The sequence below is a fragment of the Pelmatolapia mariae genome, linkage group LG4 (genome assembly GCF_036321145.2).
Source record: "Pelmatolapia mariae isolate MD_Pm_ZW linkage group LG4, Pm_UMD_F_2, whole genome shotgun sequence".
NCBI classification, from domain to species: domain Eukaryota; kingdom Metazoa; phylum Chordata; class Actinopteri; order Cichliformes; family Cichlidae; genus Pelmatolapia; species Pelmatolapia mariae.
In genome coordinates this window covers 21,999,092-22,019,467 of record NC_086230.1, presented here as the reverse complement: position 1 = coordinate 22,019,467, position 20,376 = coordinate 21,999,092, and the positions used below count along the sequence as shown (strand labels likewise).

General features: G+C 41.4%; 2 protein-coding genes across 2 annotated transcripts; both read left to right on the top strand.

Annotated features, from left to right (window-relative positions):
* The first annotated feature begins 9,515 nt into the window (after positions 1-9,515).
* On the top strand, positions 9,516-15,379 carry notum1a (notum, palmitoleoyl-protein carboxylesterase a). Its single transcript, XM_063470656.1, has 11 exons — positions 9,516-9,844; positions 12,272-12,324; positions 12,448-12,543; positions 12,866-12,926; positions 13,004-13,062; positions 13,154-13,256; positions 13,367-13,558; positions 13,970-14,067; positions 14,167-14,314; positions 14,412-14,459; positions 14,549-15,379. The coding sequence occupies exons 1-11, from the start codon at positions 9,516-9,518 to the stop codon at positions 14,850-14,852; spliced, it is 1,491 nt and encodes a 496-aa protein (XP_063326726.1). The 3' UTR covers positions 14,853-15,379.
* Positions 15,380-19,207: 3,828 nt separating this feature from the next.
* LOC134625437 (myeloid-associated differentiation marker-like protein 2) lies at positions 19,208-20,119 on the top strand. Its single transcript, XM_063470655.1, has one exon. It carries the CDS (start codon positions 19,208-19,210, stop codon positions 20,117-20,119), a length of 912 nt encoding a protein of 303 aa, XP_063326725.1.
* The last annotated feature ends 257 nt before the right edge of the window (positions 20,120-20,376 follow it).

The window sequence follows — 20,376 nt, the reverse complement described above, 5'->3', positions numbered from 1 at the left end:
GCTGCCCGCGTGCCCTGTGGAGAACAGAAGGAGAGCTTTGAAGATCTTGACCTTCTGAAACAATAAAACGGCATCATCAAACACTCTCCTGAGACAGGCTGCTGACCCACGGATCCAAATGTCTGCTTGAGGTAATTCATATTAAACTGTAGGGATCACTTTGTGTTTGATTCTTGCAGGGGCACAGACATTGTTGATTTGAAGTGGTCCAATGCCCCTGACTGACAACATGTGGAGTTTACCACTGCTATTTGAATTATAATGCCTTCAATACTTTTATACTATGCTGATACGCTCTCAGACATGAATGGGTTACAGTGTATCCATCTGGACAAGAAGTTAGCTGGTCCCAAGTTGGAATTTCTCATTTTTGAATAATTAAAAACAAATCAGTAACAATAAAAAATGTAATTTCATTTAAATAAAGGTCAGTTAAATAGCATCAGAAAACTTTAAAATGTCATATTAATCTACCTTAATTAAATATTGTATTTATCAGCTGGTTATCCCCATCCTGTCTACAGGGAGCACACCAGTGAGCCCCTACAGTTTGAAACCCACTGGGTTTTACCATCTCAACTCTTAGGACCACTTCCAAAGGGGTGAGCACCCCACTATGGGTTAAATACTTGGACTCTCTGCCATTTGTTTTAGAACTTAAGCCTCTTGGATGAGAGGCAAAGTCTTCTCAAACAAAAAGGAATCCAGTTGTCTTCTTTCTTAGAGTGCTCAATTCCATCTCCATCATAATGCGGACTTTGTATGTAATCCCTTTAGCAACAGAAAAGACATTTTGAAAGACATTAACTCAAACCAGATACTTCCGCACAGCGACAGGTGTATCTGCAGAGTATCTGGAGGATCAACAACCAATTTTCTAGCCAGTTCCATCCATTTGATCAGTTCCACCAGCACTGACTGTGACGCCAGTGCTACATAACTAGATAGCTAACAGCATCTATAAACAGATATATCAAGAATCTGTAAAAAAGAAATAAGACTTTGTACCGGTGGTTTTAATCTCTTTGTAGCTCGAGTTCAAGTGACTAATCGTGAATAATCATCAATTACAAAACCATGTGAGCAGGAGTTGGCTGCATACGGTCCTTGTTGAGAACAAAAGAGCGACTGTGTTTGCTGAAATGTGGTCTCAAAACCAACTATCATCTGATAACACTTTACCTTTGACTGGCTTTTTTAAATTCATCTACATTTTTATTAAATGACTGGCACACAAAAATAGGAAGTCTTGATCTGGACAACTAAATAAAGCCTTAAAAAGTATAACATTACATCCACGGGGTAAGTCAGTAGGCTAGCCAATGGGTTCCCAGACTGCACAAGTTATTATATTATTTGGTGTTTATGCAAGTTAACCTGCAGTTTTAATGTAGGATATTTTAGTACAATGTGTGGGCAAAGTCTTGACCAGTTATAGCCTAAATGTTTGCAAAATGTGGCAGCCAGCAGTGACGATCACTGGCAATACTGTAACTCTGGTGAACTGCACAGTTGTAAACCAACTTGCTACACTTTAAAGTGCAAAATCAATCAAGTGTGATCCATGAAAGTGTTATAATGAATGTCTTGATGCATTCTTAATCATCCAGGAAAGTAAATATCCAAAAGTTGAAGTTGAATCCCACAAAACGCTACGTCCAGATGAACAGATTCAACTTTTGGATATGTTATATGTTTTAATGAATGTTATAATGAATGTATGCAATATGAAAAGCAATGACTATAAACTTAATGGCAAATAATCCTTTTTGCACTGGAAACTAATTGGATGCAAATGCAATTAATAATGTGTTAATTAGTGAAGTGCCGATGAGGGGTATTTGGTTACGTGTGAAAAAGACCAATCAAACTGTTCCCCTTTGGTTCCAGTTTTATTTGAGCTTGTTTAATACGTTGCATTCATATGAACTGTCAATCTTCTCATTTGACTATTAGCAATAAAATGAATAAGAGATATTTCCCATAATCTAACATGTCCTTTAAAGTTCATTAAATGAAGCAGAATTTTTTACAGATTAATATTTTGGTAACAGATTACTAAAAAATATGTTTTTATGATGATACTTGTGGTATCTGTACTGGTAGACAAATCAGATACCATAAAGGGAAACGTGACTTATCTTCAAGGTCAAGAGAAGACTTTTATTTCTCTATGATGGCATCAGAGGAAGCAAAGCTATTTACCACCTCAAGAGACAAGTCAGGTGGTGTTTTTGTAGCACAGCATGAGTCACAAGCTGAAATCATTGAAACACATCAGAAAAAAGATCTGTTTGTGATGAAAAACATCAAGAAATGCATTACTGATCCCAGCTCAAATGTTCCACACACTAATGTTGTAGTTTAATTCTTAAGTCTTACCAAAAAAAGAAACCCCAACCGAAACAAGCCTTTGATCTTCTAACCCTACATTAGCATAACTGGCAAAAGGTGTTGCAGGGCAAAGATGCCAGCTGAGTCCCCTTGCTCATTGTGCGAAGGTCCGAAGGCCTTCTGTCTCTGACCACATGTTAATCTTTACAGGGCACTCAAGGAAGTGGTGTTGACAGGCTAGATTTGAGGTCAAGAGGGGGCCAAGGGTCAAGCACTTCCTGCTGACATGAAAGCACATCCAAGCACACCTTGCTCTCGGTATCTGTCGTCTGCCCCCTCACCATCTGTACCGACATAATCTGGGGCTCATCGTCCAAAACAAAAGCCATGTGTTAATTACCTTTGAAGGTGTAATGACTTCGGGGCCACAGCCGATCTTCATCTGGTTTCAAAGTGAGAGCCGGCGAACAGGTTACGCTTCAGACGAGTTGCAGTTGTCCTTTGCCTACCTGCCCTGCCGTGTTTTCATTTGCTATGGTTTCCCATATCAAATCCAGAGGTGCATAACTGCTTCACTCTCACTTTGGTGCGCTCTTAAACAAGTAAATTAAGGAGAAATTTCTGAAACACGAGAAACAGGACTACACCTGTCCTCCAGATGTGACGGCATTCGCTTTGATGGAATTTCTTCTTGTTTTCCCGATGTTCGCACGCCGCACTTGAGGATTATTACTACTTTTTATGTACTTCCATTATTTTCCAGGTCTGAAGACCTACAGTGAAGAAAAAGGGAATAGTTTTAGAGGAATCACTGAAAGTCTTCACATTTACTGGCTTCCCAAATGTTTTTTTCAGAGAGAGTCCATCTCCTAATTCCAGGAATTTGAATTATGAAAAGATCAAAAATGGACAGAGGCAGTGAATGGTGCTGGTAGCAATCTTCTTGTTAGTCATCACGAAAACAACATGAGTTTTTGTGATGACTGCGTGAGTAGAGCTTGAGTAACACTTTCTTCTTCCCACAAATGACCAACTTGTTTCTGAGAGGGAAGTGGGTGTTGTCTATTCCTGAACAGATACATCACCACGTTCTGAATAAAGGAAGGTGATGTTTTTCTACTATCCAACCCCAGGTGACCTCGAGACCAGAGATGAAATCATTTGCGGGATGACGCACGTATTGCTTTTACAGGAAGTGGTTCTTGACCTCATTCAAATCGTACAATGATACTTACACCTACCAGAGTTTGTAAGAGGATACATGCTCCTGCATCTGAATACATCAAAGGGTAATGGGGACTTGGCAGCCTCATTAGTTATGTTCTGTCTGTGCCACTTCAGCCCCTTGAAGATATGCACCCGTTTTCTCTATTTTCTCTCTGCTGAGAATAAACAAACTCTCTCTCTTTCTAATCCTTTGAAATGCTTTTTTCCCCCTTTCCTTTTGAAAATCCTAAACTCCAGTTTCCAGTCTCAGGATGGTCAGAGGAGCTCGCACACCTTGATCTTCACGACATCTACAGGAGAGTTCCTGTGATGTGGGGAGTAAAGCCAGTCTGCTCCACAGGCCTACAGGTGAACACAGACAGTGGTCCTGTGAAGCTGACGCTGGGCAGAGAGGCAATGCTGCTGGTTTGCCGGCGGAGAAAGAGGGTATAAATATCCACCTCACGCAGCAGTTTCCTCGGTTTCCTCCAAAAGCAAACACTTCAGATTCTACCTTGTAATTTATCACTGCACTCTCTCGCTCTCTCTGCCACCGAGGGAAAATCTCGGTCAGGAAAACGTTGACTTGAATGATCGCGTTGTGAAGCGTTGTTTTTGTTTTTCACGTTTCATTTTGTCTCTTTGCGCTGTCTGCGTGTATAAACTGCACTGGTTTTGCGAGAATCACAAAGTAGTAGTACTACTTCACATTCTTTTTTTTTCTGCCAGGTTGGGAAAAATCTTAAGGGAAGTGCCTCACAGTACAAACAGCGTACTGTTAGCTTGGATTTTAAATACTCGATGTATGCCACACTCAGTAATGTGTGCCTCAGATGTGTGTTTCTTTCATTCTAAAAGTAAGGGTGTAAAGGCGGGGATGATGATTTCAGATTCCTGGGAGAACATTCCCAGGCCTGGAAGAGTCCATGGAAAGTAATCAAGTAGCAGAGTGATGTCATTCTGATGAAAGGCAGCTTGTCAGACAGTTGGCGACTAGGGGTGCTCTTTGGCATCGGCCGCAACCCGCTTTACACCGAAATATGACATCAAAGCAGGTACCAGTCCAGGCCAAGAGGCTGGCACTGATCATTGTCTTCTTTGATTACAGTAGCCTCATCTTCGTGGCGAGAGGATAAAAGAAAACGGCTGCTTGGTGTTAAAAGAGTGTCAGAAATAATGAGCCACGTATCATGTGCTAGTGGTGTCCCAGTGGTTCAGTGGACTGTGTAGCCAGAAGATGGGCTGATTGTCTCAGACACAAAAATCTGGTCCAAAATTACCCTTAAGACTGTTTTTTTTTTTTTTAATCAATGCCCTCCAAACTGGCATTACCGGTTTTTCACAAATCAGATTTATGTTGCATGTCAACAGCTCTTTCTCTTTGATATTTTTAATTCTTCATAAAACCAAGATTAAACAAATAATTATGGGGATTCTCAAGTCTTCCTGCCCGGCTGCTTTAAAGTCTGCATCTTAAAAAAAAACAGCTACAAATGCAGCTCTCACATAACTGAATAACGACCATGTTTTACAACAGGGTGTGGACTTCAAAAGAATTTCCCCATAGAGAATACCAGGTTAAGGGACGGAAAGTGAATAATGTGTTGTGGCTCTACTGTCATGACCTGTAATAAGGGCTTTTCCATGTCCTTTGGCACAACTGTGGCATAAATAAACATTTCCGAGACTAAAGGGACTGATTCTCCTTCTGTCTCGCTCGAGAGGAGAATAGGCGCAGGGGCAGGAGGGCTGCCGCCTCTCTGATGATAATAATAGCAGGTCTCAAATGGTAATTGGTCTGCGTTCCCTCCTTTGTCACTACCAGGTAGCAGGCATTGAAAAGGGTGATTCAGGCACGAGGCATGAGTGGAAAACTCCTGGAGGAAGGCCGCACGCTCGCGCACCGGTACCTCCGACACAACCTGGTCCACCTCAGTCATCCTCCAGCACACATTCCTACACACATGCAGACGCCGAGACGTGGAACACGCATGTGCACCCGCCCTGACAAACGCAAACATCCATCTTGCTTAGTATGAATGAAGTGACAGAAATGTATAGAGGCAACAGCAGCTACTTTGTGACCGTCACTCAGATGAAAGATGAATAACAAGCAGCTGACCTGTCAGTTGAACTATTTGATTACCCCTCGGTGCCAGAGAGACCCCAAACGCAAGCTGTCCTATCTTGAAAGAGTTCATTTTTATCAAACAGGGCATCATCTGTAACCAATAGACCGCCTCCTCTTACAAAATGAGAGCCTGCTCGACAGATGTCTCCTGCCTCTCTTACTCTCTTACTCCCCATTTACATTCACATCTTAGATGGCACCTCTTGACTTAAGTCGAGATCAAGGTTGTTTACCGATTGTCTGGGTAATATCAGGAACATGTGGTGGGGGTACATGAAAGGAACTCCACAGTGTGTTAACACCCAAAAAACCTCTGTACATGTTTGTTTTGGGTTTTAAACAATAGCTTCAACATGAAATTAAGGGGGCCTGCTTCCGGAGGTTTGCCTCAAGGTGACACAGAACAGAAGCCGAGGCTGAAAGCGTTTTCGCAGGGGCGCGATGTCAAAGCCCTCTAGCATTACAGTCATATCAACTTATAAGTGAAGCTGTCGTTAAATCTATATATTTGCATAAAAAAACATCCAATATTAGTCTTCTTTTTAAGTGCATGTCTCTTCAATGACAAGCACCTAAAGGAAATTTCCATATCTGGTGTTATATTACTGGCAGGATGAAAAATTAAGAGTCATTACTACAATATATACAGATCTGCTGAAGGGTCCGTCAGCTTTTCAGCTAATTCGTAACACATGAACAAATTTCTAGTTCTCCTTCTGTCATCTTTTATTAGCAGATTTCTGCACATAAACACATTGTGGCTTAATAGCACTAAGTCATAAGCTTTGCTGTTGTGACCTTGGTGGAATTTAGTACTTTGGTTCAGTCCCACAATGCCCGACCTGCCATCATGTGTTTTATACTGGTGTTGTGTAGTTTGTGTGTGGGAATTTAAAGAAACTCTTCTATGAAATATAAAAGTTTTATAGATGGCGATCTCTCCTTTGTTCTCCTGATGAGGACCTCCACCTGTTTCTGATGATGTGAGCCAGAGCATGTCGCTTTCAAAAGGCTGATCCCTCCTGATCTCTTTGATGTAACCTGACCTAACAGTTCCAACTAGCAGGATTTGATGATCGCGGATGGATCCTCGACAACAGCATGTGCGAATCAAAACTACCCGGCAAGGCGAGATGGACGACGGGAATGTGTGAGCAGAACTGGCAGGCTGTGTAGACAGACGGGGCTATGATGTGTATAAACACTAGGCAGGCAATGGTCACATGATCAATGCTGCCAGCCCAGACTTAAGCAGTAAAACCTGTGGATCTGTGAGGGCACATGCAACTGATCGGAGATGAAAGACAGGCTTTGACTTTCACAGGAGGCCTCGGGTTGGGGTGGGGGCTAAGGGGGCACTTCTGAGGGACTGCCATCAGAACAGCTGGGTCATTTTCAAATGACCTAATTCTAGGATTAATCCATTCAAAATTTGTGTCTATGCTACGCAAAGAGAATGGGAGGCAAGGAAGAAGGGAGAGAGAGAATTACAAGTGAAAGACAGAAGAGCTTAATACTTGGAGTTCAAACAAGGTACTTAGCAGAGAACAAGCCACCGTGCACCAACAGTAGCAGGACTGCCAGGTGTTTTACAGTTTGTCTCCGGCACTCGAGTTTTGTTCAAATTAAATGAGAAAGCCTTTACGTTTGCTCTTTGAATCTACAGATTTCTACCCTCAAAGTGAGAGCATCTGTAGCTCTCACTTCTTCAGTCAGACGATGCTTCACCACCAGGGCATCTCCTCACGTTAGAGAGTGTGTCAGGGGCCGACTTCCATCTGCGAGTGATTTAAGGGTTACATTTTTGAGAATGACGTGTGATAAAACAGGGCGGTATGGGTCAAAGTGACTGGTCTCAGTCTGTGACAGAGCCTCTTCTCCTGGGCCCTACCACATGTTCTAATCTATACAAGCCTCTGTTTGAAGTTCCCAATTAATACCATCCGTCCTGGTGGTGACTTCATATCCATCTTACCTGGCTCAAAACAGTTTGACATTCTTTCGGCACGCTGATTAACCATGGGGCTACAGTGAGCGGGAGGCTCTCTCTGAGAGGATGTCAAGCTGTTTTAGACTGATGGTGTTCTGTGTTTTACGTCTACCTGATCCATCTAACTTGTCCATTTTATTTTAACTTTATTTCAGCAGGGTTTTTTTTTATTTTTAATTGTTCAGAGAGTACTTTCTTACAAGTTACACAAATGAAACTATCTATTGCAAAGTCTATAATGTGAAAAAAGAACTATTTGGCAACACGGAGGTTAAAGTGTGACCACAGTTTGACCAGCCAGTTTCCAAGCAGTTACAGCCCTCTCTCGGCAATGCGTCGTAATAAGTCTTGGAGTTCTGTTTTCTATTTCAGAGCTCTTGCTTTCGTGGATTGTTATGAAAATTGTGATGAGTTGATATGAGGAGATTCTATTAAAAACACAGGCTTATCCTAATCCTGCTCCCACAAAGCTGATACAGCACTAATCAATAAGCTATCTAAGGCTAGAGTTCACATCAGAACTCTTGTGGGCATGACAAAAAGTGGTGTAGCGTCACAAAAATACTATCGGTGAAAATAAATATAAAAGTGTGCATAAGTGTTGTTAAAAATTTTCGCTTGACTTTAGAAATCCCTGTAATGTCCTGTCCTGTAAAACTAAACTGAATTTCCAATGAGCTCAAGTCAAAAAGACAAACGTCACCAAAACACCATCATGAAGTCTCACTTTGATGAATGATCCCTTTTGCCCTGTGGGCTACACTTTAACTTAAATGTGTCCTTAAAATGAGAGGTTGTTCAAGGGAAGCCTACCTCAACTGTAACGAGGCATTCCTGTGTTAAAAAGCTGGCTTCCCATCAGGATGCTCTGCTCGACTTAAAATATACAGTAGAGCAGGAAAGTTTGGAAGAGACTGAAGTGGGAGGGAGGAGGTGAAAAGAGGGGGAGAAAGAGTGATGGTTGCTTTGATCTTTTGGAGGCCCCATCTGGATAAAAAAAGGGGGGGGGGCGGGGGGGGTCTAAGTCCCTTTTTCTAAACCTAAAGCAAAACGTGAGCAACTCAACTCGTCAGAACTGCAATTGATTTTTTTATTTTTTTTATTTTTTAAGAGGTCTGCAGTTTTCTTTCCCAGGTGGGGTGTGGAGTAGCGATAACAGACGGTGCTCTGTGAAAAATGATCAACTTTTACTTTTAAGTTACATTTAAAAGTGTTGAAAAATAATAATAAAAAAATTATAATAGGTAAACTCTTAAAAATAACCTGGCTAAATACTGATGCGACTCTGCCAGTTTATGTTTTGTTTTTTTCAAGCAAGTGTGTAACAAGATGCATATTCTCACTTCATAAATTTGTGGTGGAATGGGAAATGGGCATTTCAAGGCCAATAAAAGCCACCACATCAAATAAAACATTGCGGATCAAAAGAACCAACGCATGGACATTTTTTTCCCTCTATAAATTAAAAGGGGGGGGGGGGGGGAGTCTGCCAGGCTTGATCATGCCCTGAGTCCTGCCCCGCTCCTGTGATTGGCTGGACGCTCACACAAGGGGGGAAAGTTTGAATAAAAAACAAGCGCATGGCACCAGTGTTGTCGTTCAAGCTTGTGCGCTTGGTCCAGAAGGGCTTGAGTTGTACCAGACAGACGAGGAAAGAGTTGTAGGCGCACTCGTGAAAGAAAACAAAAATTAAGCCTGAAAGTATTTCCAGTTATTTCAGCGGGTGGCTACAAGTAGTCTCAGAGGACTTTTGATTTTACCTGACATTTAATTTGTCTCTTTTGGAAGCTGACAAGTGTTTTTTGTTTGTTTGTTTTGTTTTAAATGAGAATTTGGAGAAAGGACGTCAAAAAGATGACACTGATCAGAGTGGTTTCATCAGTGCTGCTGCTGGTACTGATGCAGTCCGGAGCTCTTTGCGCACGGAGGTTTCGGGGTGGCCGCAACCCACAACCGCGACGCTCACCGCCTCCTCCCACATACCGGGCAGACAGGGGTGATACCACCGAGAGCTTCCCTCTGGATTTCACCGCGGTGGAGGAGAACATGGATAACTTCATGACACAAGTGAAGAACCTTGCGCAGTCCCTTTACCCCTGTTCGGCGCAAAAGCTTGACTACGACATGAGGCTGAACTTTTTGGAGAACACATCAGTCACCTGCAACGACGGCAGTCCTGCGGGGTACGTAACAACTGACTATAAACATGTATGAGGTTACTGTCAAGTCAAAAAGAGGCCAGCTGGCCTAGTAGGAGCTGTTATTTTGCCTTAAGAGTGCTTCAGCAGGACTCATCCGTCCTGCTGGTCATTAAAGTAACCCACATGTATCTGGCCTGAGGAGAAAGTGCATCTCCGTTGATTTTCTCAGTATTTGGAGTGCTGAATCGCGTATTTTATTTTCATTTTCGATCAAGAACCATATAAATGTTTTTTAAACATATTAAAAGAATATATACAAATAAAAAGAGAATAAATGATTAAAACAATGTCCTGATGCCTCAGTCAGAGTAAAAGATAGACAGCTGCTTTGCGTCAGTGAAGCGTGAAATTTGCGGAGAGCCACATGGCCTATGCTTCATTTCCTTTGCTTCAAATTAGAATGCAGGTTTTGCGCTGCAGAGTTTCGATTTAACTTTTTAGACCCCCGCCCATCTCTGTCCGTCTTTCTCTGATGAGTACTCGGATGGTTGACCTGTTCGACTTTCAGGGTGAATGCTGTAAAATATCCATAAAAATATAGTAGATTTTTAACTACATTTTTATAGAAGGTTAGATTAGATCTTTTTCAGTTGTTTATATTGTTAATAATATTGTGAAGCAAAAAAATTCATTGTGAAAAAAAACCAGAACTCTACTAAAGAGGAATAAATCGTGCTGCTAAAACAGTAAACGCCAAATATAGTCCCTCCTAGAAAAGGCATACAGACTCTGTTTTCAATGTAGTTACAAGAAGACAAATTGTGGGTTTAAGTTCAGCGGCACAGATCGGTGTATAGCTGTAGAAGGTTTAATGTCTCATGTCTGTCCGCACATTATGCTGCATCACAAGAGAATGCTGAAACGTTATACACAACTACACGCATACTCATTATTCACTGCTGTAAAGCATGTTGTGCAGTCGTGAATAATTTGGTTGTCGTTCTGATTTGTTTGCCGCAGTGCTTGGGAACTGATCAGAGAGGACGTTGGTGACTGAAAGGTGTTTGTGATATATGTGACTGAGCAGAGTGAGCTGTGCATTACACGGCGGCTCCTGGCTGTGTAAAGCGTGGGGACGAGCGCACGCAGGGAACAGTTACAGGCACAAGGCATTTCATTCACTGTGGCTGTTATCAGCTGGGATGCTAATCCATCAATTGTTATAGCTACACGGATATTCATAAGTATGTAACGTAAAAGGGAAAAAAGTTACTAGAGCAAGTTACTAGGAAGTGAGTGGGTTTTTCATCTCTTGGAAACTTGTTTAAATAGGTGGATTGACACAACACCTCCCCTTTGTTTGTTCAGCTTGTCAATTCTGGCTTCAGTATGTTTGATGGAAATAAGAGTGAGCTGACTACATCGCTGAATAATAATAGTTAAAACATTAAGCGCAGCCAAAGTGTGATTCAGTGTCTGAGTTAGCAGCTCAGAGCTTCAGCCAAGTCTGTTTGCCTTAAAGTCACTGAAATGTGTTTGGCAATCTTTTGAGTTGAGTCACTGGTAAAATAAAGCAGATATTCAGTGAAATGGGGGGAAAAAGGCATCAACATCACAGAAGCACATTCAGAAGCCTCTTGTTTCTGCAGCGAAAGCTACTTTACACACCCAAAATATTTAATTTTCCTTGTGTTTCTGTGTTTTTGTTGAATAAAAGATGAGGATGTTTTGGTTAAGACTGCACCCTAAACCATGGGTGCATTGCCCTCTTCTGGACTGACAACAGACAGCACATATCTCCAATATTCCAAGATAGGTTTCCTACAATCTTAGAGCAGCTATAGCTCAGAGTCACGTTGTCTAAGTGCATTCTAAGGGCGTTAAATTGGGCTTATGCGGGTTTGTTGGCACCTACTGCACCTGAGCAAAAGAGTTTTACTTCCTATCATGCCATTACTTTGGATGGCAGCCTTGGTTTTATCAACATTTTATGACATTGTGCTCAGAGTGAAGAGATGATGGTACATTGCTTATTATGGAAAAATACCATCTACTGGAATCTACAGTGGAACCAGGATATGGGAGAGGATGATGTTTATCTCCTTTTCGATCACTGTATCAGTGTTTGAAGTGCAGCGTGTACACACAGCATCATTGCTTTCATCCGTGGCACCTTTATGAGATTAGCATCAAGTTCGGGGCATCCTTGTTTGTATTACTGATGATGCGATGTGTGTATTTTACGCTTGGGTGCAAGCACTGATGTAGAAACAATGGCCACATTATCTTTCAGTGTCTATTTCTTTCTCCATAAGAACGTCTCAAACTTGTGGGCCAAGACGTTCATGCAGGCAGCCTAAAACAAAACTTGAGGAATTTAGAATCATATACACACATTGTTTAAACTCAACCATGCCTATTATCGTGTGCTCAGTTTGTTTTTTTTACTTCATTCTTTGGTTCTTGTAGGTACTACCTAAAAGAATCTCGAGGCAGCAGGCGGTGGTTGATATTTTTAGAAGGTTGGTATTTTGGACTAAACTGATTCACCTCAACACATTTCTCATTTCACGTCCAGTTATACCAAAAAAAATCACATGTGAAATGATCATTCCTATTTTTTTTATTGGTATATCTGCCTGCAGGTGGCTGGTACTGCTTCAACAAGGAAAACTGTGACAGCCGATATGAGACAATGAGAAGGTTAATGAGCTCCTCCAAGTGGCCCCAGACTAAAACAGGTGAGCCTTTCCATCAGCCCCACTGTTGCTCCACCTGTGGCTCCTGACCACAAGGTGAAAAGCATACCTGCTTTTAATGCCTCAGCAATTAAAAGGATGGGATGCATCTGTGCTCATTTACAGTGTTATTGAAACTGACACCCGGTCATAATGTTGCTGTGGTGTAGGGCTACCTGGCGCCCACCACTAAAGGAAGAGAGACGCCTCTCTCTCTTGTTGCACTGTAATAACTGTAATCCATGTGGTAATGATGATGAGTAAGAAGAGGATGTGTCTCAGGGAGCCAGAATGGCTAATGATACACGTCGGTCTGTCTCTGCAGGCACAGGGATCCTGTCTCCACTCCCTGAGGAAAACCCTCATTGGTGGAATGCCAACATGGTGTAAGTTGCCTTTTGTGCTCATTGATGCCCAATTTTTAAACACAAGTGGCATTTTAAATGTTATGTTTGTTGTGTAGGTTTGTGCCCTACTGCTCCAGTGATGTTTGGAGCGGTGCTACAGCCAAAACAGATCAAAGTAAGAGACACCACTAAAGTCTCAAAATCTTGACATGTATTTGCCCTGAAAGAAGAGTAGTTCAGTTTCCTTGTCTCTCTGTTGTACACAGGTGGTTATGCCTTCATGGGCTCACTCATTATTCAGGAGGTTGTGAAGGACCTGCTGAAAAAAGGTCTGGAAAATGCCAAAGTCCTCCTTTTAGCAGGAAGCAGGTGTGTTTACATATAAACCTTTTTCCCAGGGTTTTATATTGAAAACTTCTGCACGTCATTCTTACTGATGTATGTGTACTGATGAAAATATATATTGTTTTTGTGTGAAGTGCGGGAGGTACCGGCGTTCTTCTGAATGTTGACCGTGTGGCAGAGCTGCTGGAGGGACTGGGCCACACTGCGATACAAGTGCGAGGCCTTTCTGATTCTGGCTGGTTCCTGGACAATAAGCAGTACCACTGCACTGACTGTGTGGACACTACCAGCTGTGCCCCCACTGAGACCATCAAGAGAGGCATCAAGTATGGGATTTCTTTCAGTTTAGTTTTATTTATGTCATACCAATATTTATCTCAAGATACAGATTCCTATGAAATTATAGATAGAAGTCCCAACAAGACAATAATAGCAAGCACTGCTGGCTGTGGCTGGCTTGGGGGAACAAACAAAGAATGCAACAAAGCACAATCTCTAGGAAAGAGACGATGACATGCATTAGTCACATATAAAGGCGCTGGGAGTGAAAAAGCACATCATGCACGAGCCCAAGCAGTCTGAGCCTCAAGCAGCCGAGCTAAGGAATATTTCAGTGTCACCTCATGCATTTAACTACAAGCATTATTAAAAAGAAAAGCATTAAGTCTAGTCATTAAACTGAGATCACCAGGTTGCTACTATGACAATCATATCCTATCTGTGTCTGTTTCTATTAGGTACTGGGGAGGGATGGTACCAGAGCGGTGCAAACAAGCCCATGAAGGAGAAGAGTGGAACTGCTTTTTTGGATACAGAGTCTTCCCATCTATAAAAAGTGGGTTTATGATCTATGTGGATACAAGTAAATGTGCATTGTGATGTGATCTACACATAATCACATTGTCTGGCTGATTTTTTCATTTTCCCTGAGCAGGCCCTGTCTTTGTGGTCCAGTGGCTGTTTGATGAGGCTCAGTTGACAGTAGACAACATTCAGCTGACAGGTCAGCCTGTGCAGGAGGGCCAGTGGCGCTACATCCAAAACTTGGGCACTGAGCTGAGGAACACACTCAAAGATGTCCCGTAAGGCCATGCATCTGGATTTCAGGTGGAAAATTTACAAAGAATTACTGCAAAGACTTTTACTGATTACTTTTTTTTCTGTTGTTTTTTTCTTTAGGGCTATGTTTGCTCCAGCATGTTTATCGCATGAAGTTATCACCAGAAAGTGGGTATTATTCATTTTCAAAAGGCCTCGTCCTCGCTGTACGATTTTCTACCTGTGTGCTGACAGCGCCCTCTTGTGTTGTGTTCTAGCTATTGGATTGATGTGCAGGTTAAAGGCACCTCCTTGCCCAGAGCGCTGCACTGCTGGGACCGCAGCCTCCACGACAACAGGAACAACAAGGCTCCGCCTAAAGGCTGTCCTGTGCATCTGATTGACAGCTGCCCGTGGCCACACTGCAACCCCACCTGCCCCACCATCCGAGATCAGTTCACAGGGCAGGAGATGAATGTCATTCAGTTCCTCATGCACATGGGCTTTGATGTGCAGAAGATGGCCCAGCAGCAGGGAATGGACCCCAGCAAGCTACTGGGCATGCTCAGCAGCGGCAGCTAAAGGGACACAAACAAACAGGCATTATCTCAACGTTAAACTAAGCAGAGTTGGCTGGCTGGTCTCTCTGGCCAGTCTCCCAAGCCTGATACCTCCAACTACCCCTCCATCTTCACAACCCATTCTACCTATAATGAATTTCCTCTGACCTCCTGTTTACTTTACTCCAAACCTCAGTCAGTGCAGGGACTTTGACCTTGTCCCACAATCCCTTTTCTCCCATCTGGTGACAAGTACTGTGGCAACATACCACAATGACAAGGCACAACTCTTTGCGACTCACCATTTAAATTATATTTTGTTTGTACAAGAAAATATCATGAATGTAATCCAGTTTTAAGGATGCTCACTGATGTTTTGTTTTTATGTTTGTCCTTCCATATAGTTTAAATTTAGTCATTGCCACAGTGACATAGGGATGCTGTTTTTGTTAAGTAGCCAATATGAGACTGTTATCAGTGCAATTGGGCCCTAGCATTTTTCTGTAATTGGAACTCTCATTGCAAAAATAACTGACATCAAGGCAGATATAGGAAAATATGATAAGTGCGCTAAGTGCTGAATCAGAAAGGAGATATTTTTTTAATTTACCTCTAAAAAAAATAAAAGCATAAACAATAGCGAGAGAAAGACAACTGACACTGATGCTCTAATAAACTCATAGCAAAAGACTGTCAGTTAGAATTACCCTGTTTGAACTAAACAGGCACAGGTTATTACCGCTAATGAAAGTAATGCAATAAGACATAATGTTCCTATAGCTGTAACTCCCTTGATAGCGTCTAAACCAAACTGGTATATTTTAAGATGTCAGAATGTCCCCTTTAGTCGTTTTACAATGCTAACTGTGGTGCTAAAGTGGATCTGGTTTAATGTCTATACATAGTTATACAAAAACCACAGTGCCATCACATCTAAGCTATACCTCTTACGCACAGGCCACATCATCATGACAAGACAGTTCAAAAACTCATGTTAGGTCACCTCAGTAGATCAGCAATCCTCAAATCAATGCAATGAACATTTAAAGGGAGACGAATATTGTATATTGTATTTTTTGAGTATATGTATAGGCTCTATCAAGTGTTCACTATTGTAACTCCCTTCTTATTATTATCTCATAGAGATCACTTTTTAATATAATGACAATGTTGTATGTAATGATGTCTTTATAAATGATGTTTTTAAAGGGCCTCTATTTCGCATCACACCAGAAAAGGAAAAGTATTACTAATTGTAATTTTATTCTGTAACATATTTTTTAACAGGAAAAAAAAACTCAAGCTACATTGGTAATTTACATATTTATTTTGTTATGTAAATCATATTTATAAGTGCTATTTTCACAGAGAAGTGATTCTTTGTAAATTGTAAATACATTGCTGTTTTTCTCTTTGTGTTGACTGCATGTCTTTGTATCAGACCAGAAGAAAAGACACATAACATAATATACTACAAGATAAATATTTTTTGCAGTCTTGTGATTATTACTTCTATAAGGTCTACTAAAACGGTATTATTAATGTGTAGAAGATGTGGCATTACTATACTAAAGTATACTTAAAGTCAGTGACTGGTCACCTTCAAGAAATGTGGTTATCACCTAAAATAAGAGAAATATTTCAGAGTAAGTGAAGTGATCTGGTGGATAAACAAGAAAATTTCATTATAAGTTCTGCAGACCAAAAGGTCCTACAAGCTAACCAAGTCTCTTTTGAGACACCTGAATAAAAGGTGTGCAAATGATGCAAAACTAAGCCGCCTTGCATAATAAACTCTGCACCATGTGGCTCTTCTCTTGCTGTGTATTTGAGCCTAGTGCAGTGTGTTTATGCTACCTGCACTGCACACATCACAATTTAGCTTTTGTTCACACATACACTCACAGTGTGATGGTATCTACCACGCAAGGGCCTGACTTAAACATCAGGAGTAGTCTGGAGCCTTACTTACAGTTCAGCAGTTCATGGGCAGGACAACCTGGGCATCAAACCACTAATTCACTTTTGCTCCTGAGCCACAGCTATCTTTACACATGCTTATCAGCATCTAAATGTTCTCTCCAAATTATTTAAGCATAAAACCCTTCCTCAGAATAACCCCAACTTGTCCTCCCATGGCACGTCCATCACAGACAAAAAACTTATTTTGAGAAAAATAAATCCACACCCTACTGGAAGTAATTAAAGCTAGCAATCTTAGAAAGGCGTACCGCTTTGATCTTTCAGAATGAAGACCAACAGAGAACTTTGTATAACTCACATCCTAAATGGAAGAAAAATTTGACAATTAAATAATACGTTAAATAATATATTCACAAACACAGTAACACATGTAGGTTTTAAAGTAGATAGGTAAAAATGAACATTATTGTACAGGACTTAATATACACTATTGCAAAATACCAGTATAATACTGTACTTTAGAAAGTTTATTGATAAAAAAAAGCATAATAATGATGCTTTTTGTTTTACTGTTTTACATTGCTGCTAAAAATTTGGTAGTTTTACCGTATTAATACAGAAATACATAGTAACTGCTGCCAGTACAGAACTTTAATTTGAAATTTGTGCTGATAACCCAGAGATGGGTTTGTTTGTTTGTTTTGGGCTAAGAAGTATTACTGTTCTTAGCCCTGTGATAGATAGGTAACCCTCTTGCCTTATGATGGCGGGAACAGGCCCGACCCCCTGTCACCCTGAATTAGATAAGATAAAATGGATAGATAGTACTGTTCTCTATATTATCTGTATAACAGCTCATTCCCTAACAGTTCAACTGCTGTAAACTGCCCAAACAAAGATGATAAAGCCTCTTTAAAATTCCACACCAAATGACATATTCATTTTTAAAATGCAGTGTTTAAGGCAATTTTGAGTAACTTCCTCCAGAGCTAAAAAAATGCTGCTTTGAACTTGAAACTGAAAATAACTCATTTTATAAGTAGTTTGCAGTTATATATGCAGTAAGCAGTTATGAGCATTTAAGTTTGCTTTTGTTTTTTGCAATATTCTAATTAAAGAAATGCATATACATGCATATACATTTCTAAAATTGTTTTTAATAGTGATTTTATGTAAGAATATCCTTGCAATGTTTAAGTTTTAAAAAATTAGGATACTTATATAAGAAGGTTAAAATATTTTAAGTAATTGCCACTTCATTTCTACCTCCCTTTCATATGCATAGGTCAAATCTGCCATCGCTTGTGTATAATCATCCCTCTGAACCTGTGTGTAATTTATGCCTCTAATGGGAGTCTTAGCCCTCCTCCCTGTCATTACACAGTGTGTAAATGCCAGTTTCTGACTGTGGGAGCTCTGACTCAGCCACTCTGGGTGCTCCCTAGAAATAAGATTCCCAAACTGCCTGCCACATGCAGCCTCCCACCCCTCTGTGGAATATAGACCCCCTATTTATAGCGCTGGCGAGGCCTGTAACTCTGGGCTCGGCACAAACTTTCATTTAAACAACCACCGCTAGCAATCCACCAAGTGCACACTGACAGAGACAGGAGGAGCAGGGTGTGCTTGCGTGAATAAGAAAGAGTGGGAGATCAAGTCTGAGAGGCAAGAGAAGACAGAAAGCAGCGAGACAAAGAGCAAGAGACATAGCCGACAGTTTGAGTGATTCTGGTGGACAGTTTAGGGAAGAAAAAGAGAAAAGAGAAGAATTTATAAGGACTGAGTTCATGAGGAGTTGAAGTTGACTGACAGGACAACAAATTTGTCCACCTGTTTGGCACTGAGGGATTTTGCTGGAAGATTGATCTTTGGATATCAATTTTCAGAGAGGGCTGATTGGAGAAGACGTTACTTCACTTTGATCTTTTGATAAACTGGAAAAAGTAGTGAGGGAAGAAGCCAGCAAGCAAGGCAAGCAGGAGAAAACCAAGATTTCAAAGGACATACACTGCAGCTTTTGAGTAAGACTCGATCATATTATTATTATTACATGAAACACATTTTGAAATCATTAGAAATCAACTGTTATTATTATGCACAGAAATTAGACTCTTTTTACAAACTTGTGCAACCAAGAAGAAAGAAACCTATCAAAAAGATAGCTTATTATCAAAGTTGACTGAAAGTCTTTTCTCATTTTAAGCTATTGAACAAACTTCTACATAACAATGTACACATGTAACCTGAGCTTAAGCACACTGCTGTAATTACAAAGCAAGGTCAGGAAAGAAATTACAGACATTTGTAATTAAGGACCATCTATAACAGGAAACCAAAAAAAGGGTGAGGTCTGCGTGAAAAAGACAGAGGAGGCCGCAAGGACACCAACACGGGCAACGGGACATTAAGAATCTCACCAGCAACAACAGCTGCTTTAGAGGGACAACAGGCACCATGGATTCTCAAGGAGGACATTACCTCAACAAAGAAGCTGTGCTGTCCCCTTTAGGAATAGCCCGAATGTTCCAGCTACTGTTTGGCTGCACCATAATGGCCCTTGTGTCCCACAGCGCAGGCTACAGTGCCAATTATGGAATCTTCTGTATGTTTGTGTGGTGCTTCTGCTTTGCTGTCACACTGGTTGTTTTCACCTTGGACATTACACGGCTCCACACTTGTATGCCGATTTCCTGGGATAACTTCACTGTGGCCTTTGCCATGCTGGCAACCCTCATGTACATCACTGCCTCTGTGGTCTACCCCGTTTACTTCCTTCAGACAGAGGTTCCCGATGAGGAGTGGGAAGTCCAAATATACCGCATTGCTGTTACAGTCTGCTCTGCAGTCTGTTGCTTCCCCTACGCAACTGAGGTGTTCTTAACACGAGCCAAACCAGGGGCTGTGGTTGGATACATGGCCACTGTGTCTGGTCTGCTCAAGGTGGTCCAAGGTTTTGTGGCCTGCATCATTTTTGGGGCCCTGGCTAATGACAGTGAGTACAACCAATACATTGCCACCCAGTACTGCGTGGTGGTGTACAGCCTGTGCTTCTCTGTCACTGTGATAGTGGTCATACTGACGGTTTCTGGTAGGACCTCTGCCCTGCGGTTCCCATTTGATCGGTTTGTGGTCATCTACACCTTCTTTGCTGTGATCCTCTATCTCAGTACTGCACTGATTTGGCCCATCTTCAGCTTCGACAGGAAGTATGGCAACACTACTCGTCCCGAGGACTGCCCACGAGGAGAATGTCCATGGGATAGCAAGCTGGTTGTGGCCGTCTTTACTAACGTCAACTTAGTGTTGTATTTTGTAGATCTTGTTTACTCCCAGAGGATTCGCTTTATCTCTAGTTCTGCTGTCTGAAACCACCACCAACACCCACCAACAAGTTCAAGGTCATATCCAGTTTGTTCTCCATACCCAGGTCTATGTGAAAGACTCAGTGCCTTAAATCCACAGTGTTATGTTGCCAGTGTATAACACTTTTTTTAATTAGCAGTATTATCTAGTTTTTATGTTACAGTATTCATCTAGTCCTGAACTTCTTCCTACCGTAGAGAACATGCACCATGGAGAAAATCTCAGCAACTCTGTCCACAGACAACTCTGGGAAATATATC

Bases quoted from the DNA above. Each gene is read 5' to 3' on its own strand.
- notum1a (XM_063470656.1), top strand. From the start codon at position 9,516: ATGACACTGATCAGAGTGGTTTCATCAGTGCTGCTGCTGGTACTGATG. The intron at 9,845-12,271 runs GTACGTAACAAC...TGGTTCTTGTAG, and splicing joins AACGACGGCAGTCCTGCGGG to GTACTACCTAAAAGAATCTC. The intron at 12,927-13,003 runs GTAAGTTGCCTT...TTTGTTGTGTAG, and splicing joins TGGTGGAATGCCAACATGGT to GTTTGTGCCCTACTGCTCCA.
- LOC134625437 (XM_063470655.1), top strand. From the start codon at position 19,208: ATGGATTCTCAAGGAGGACATTACCTCAACAAAGAAGCTGTGCTGTCC.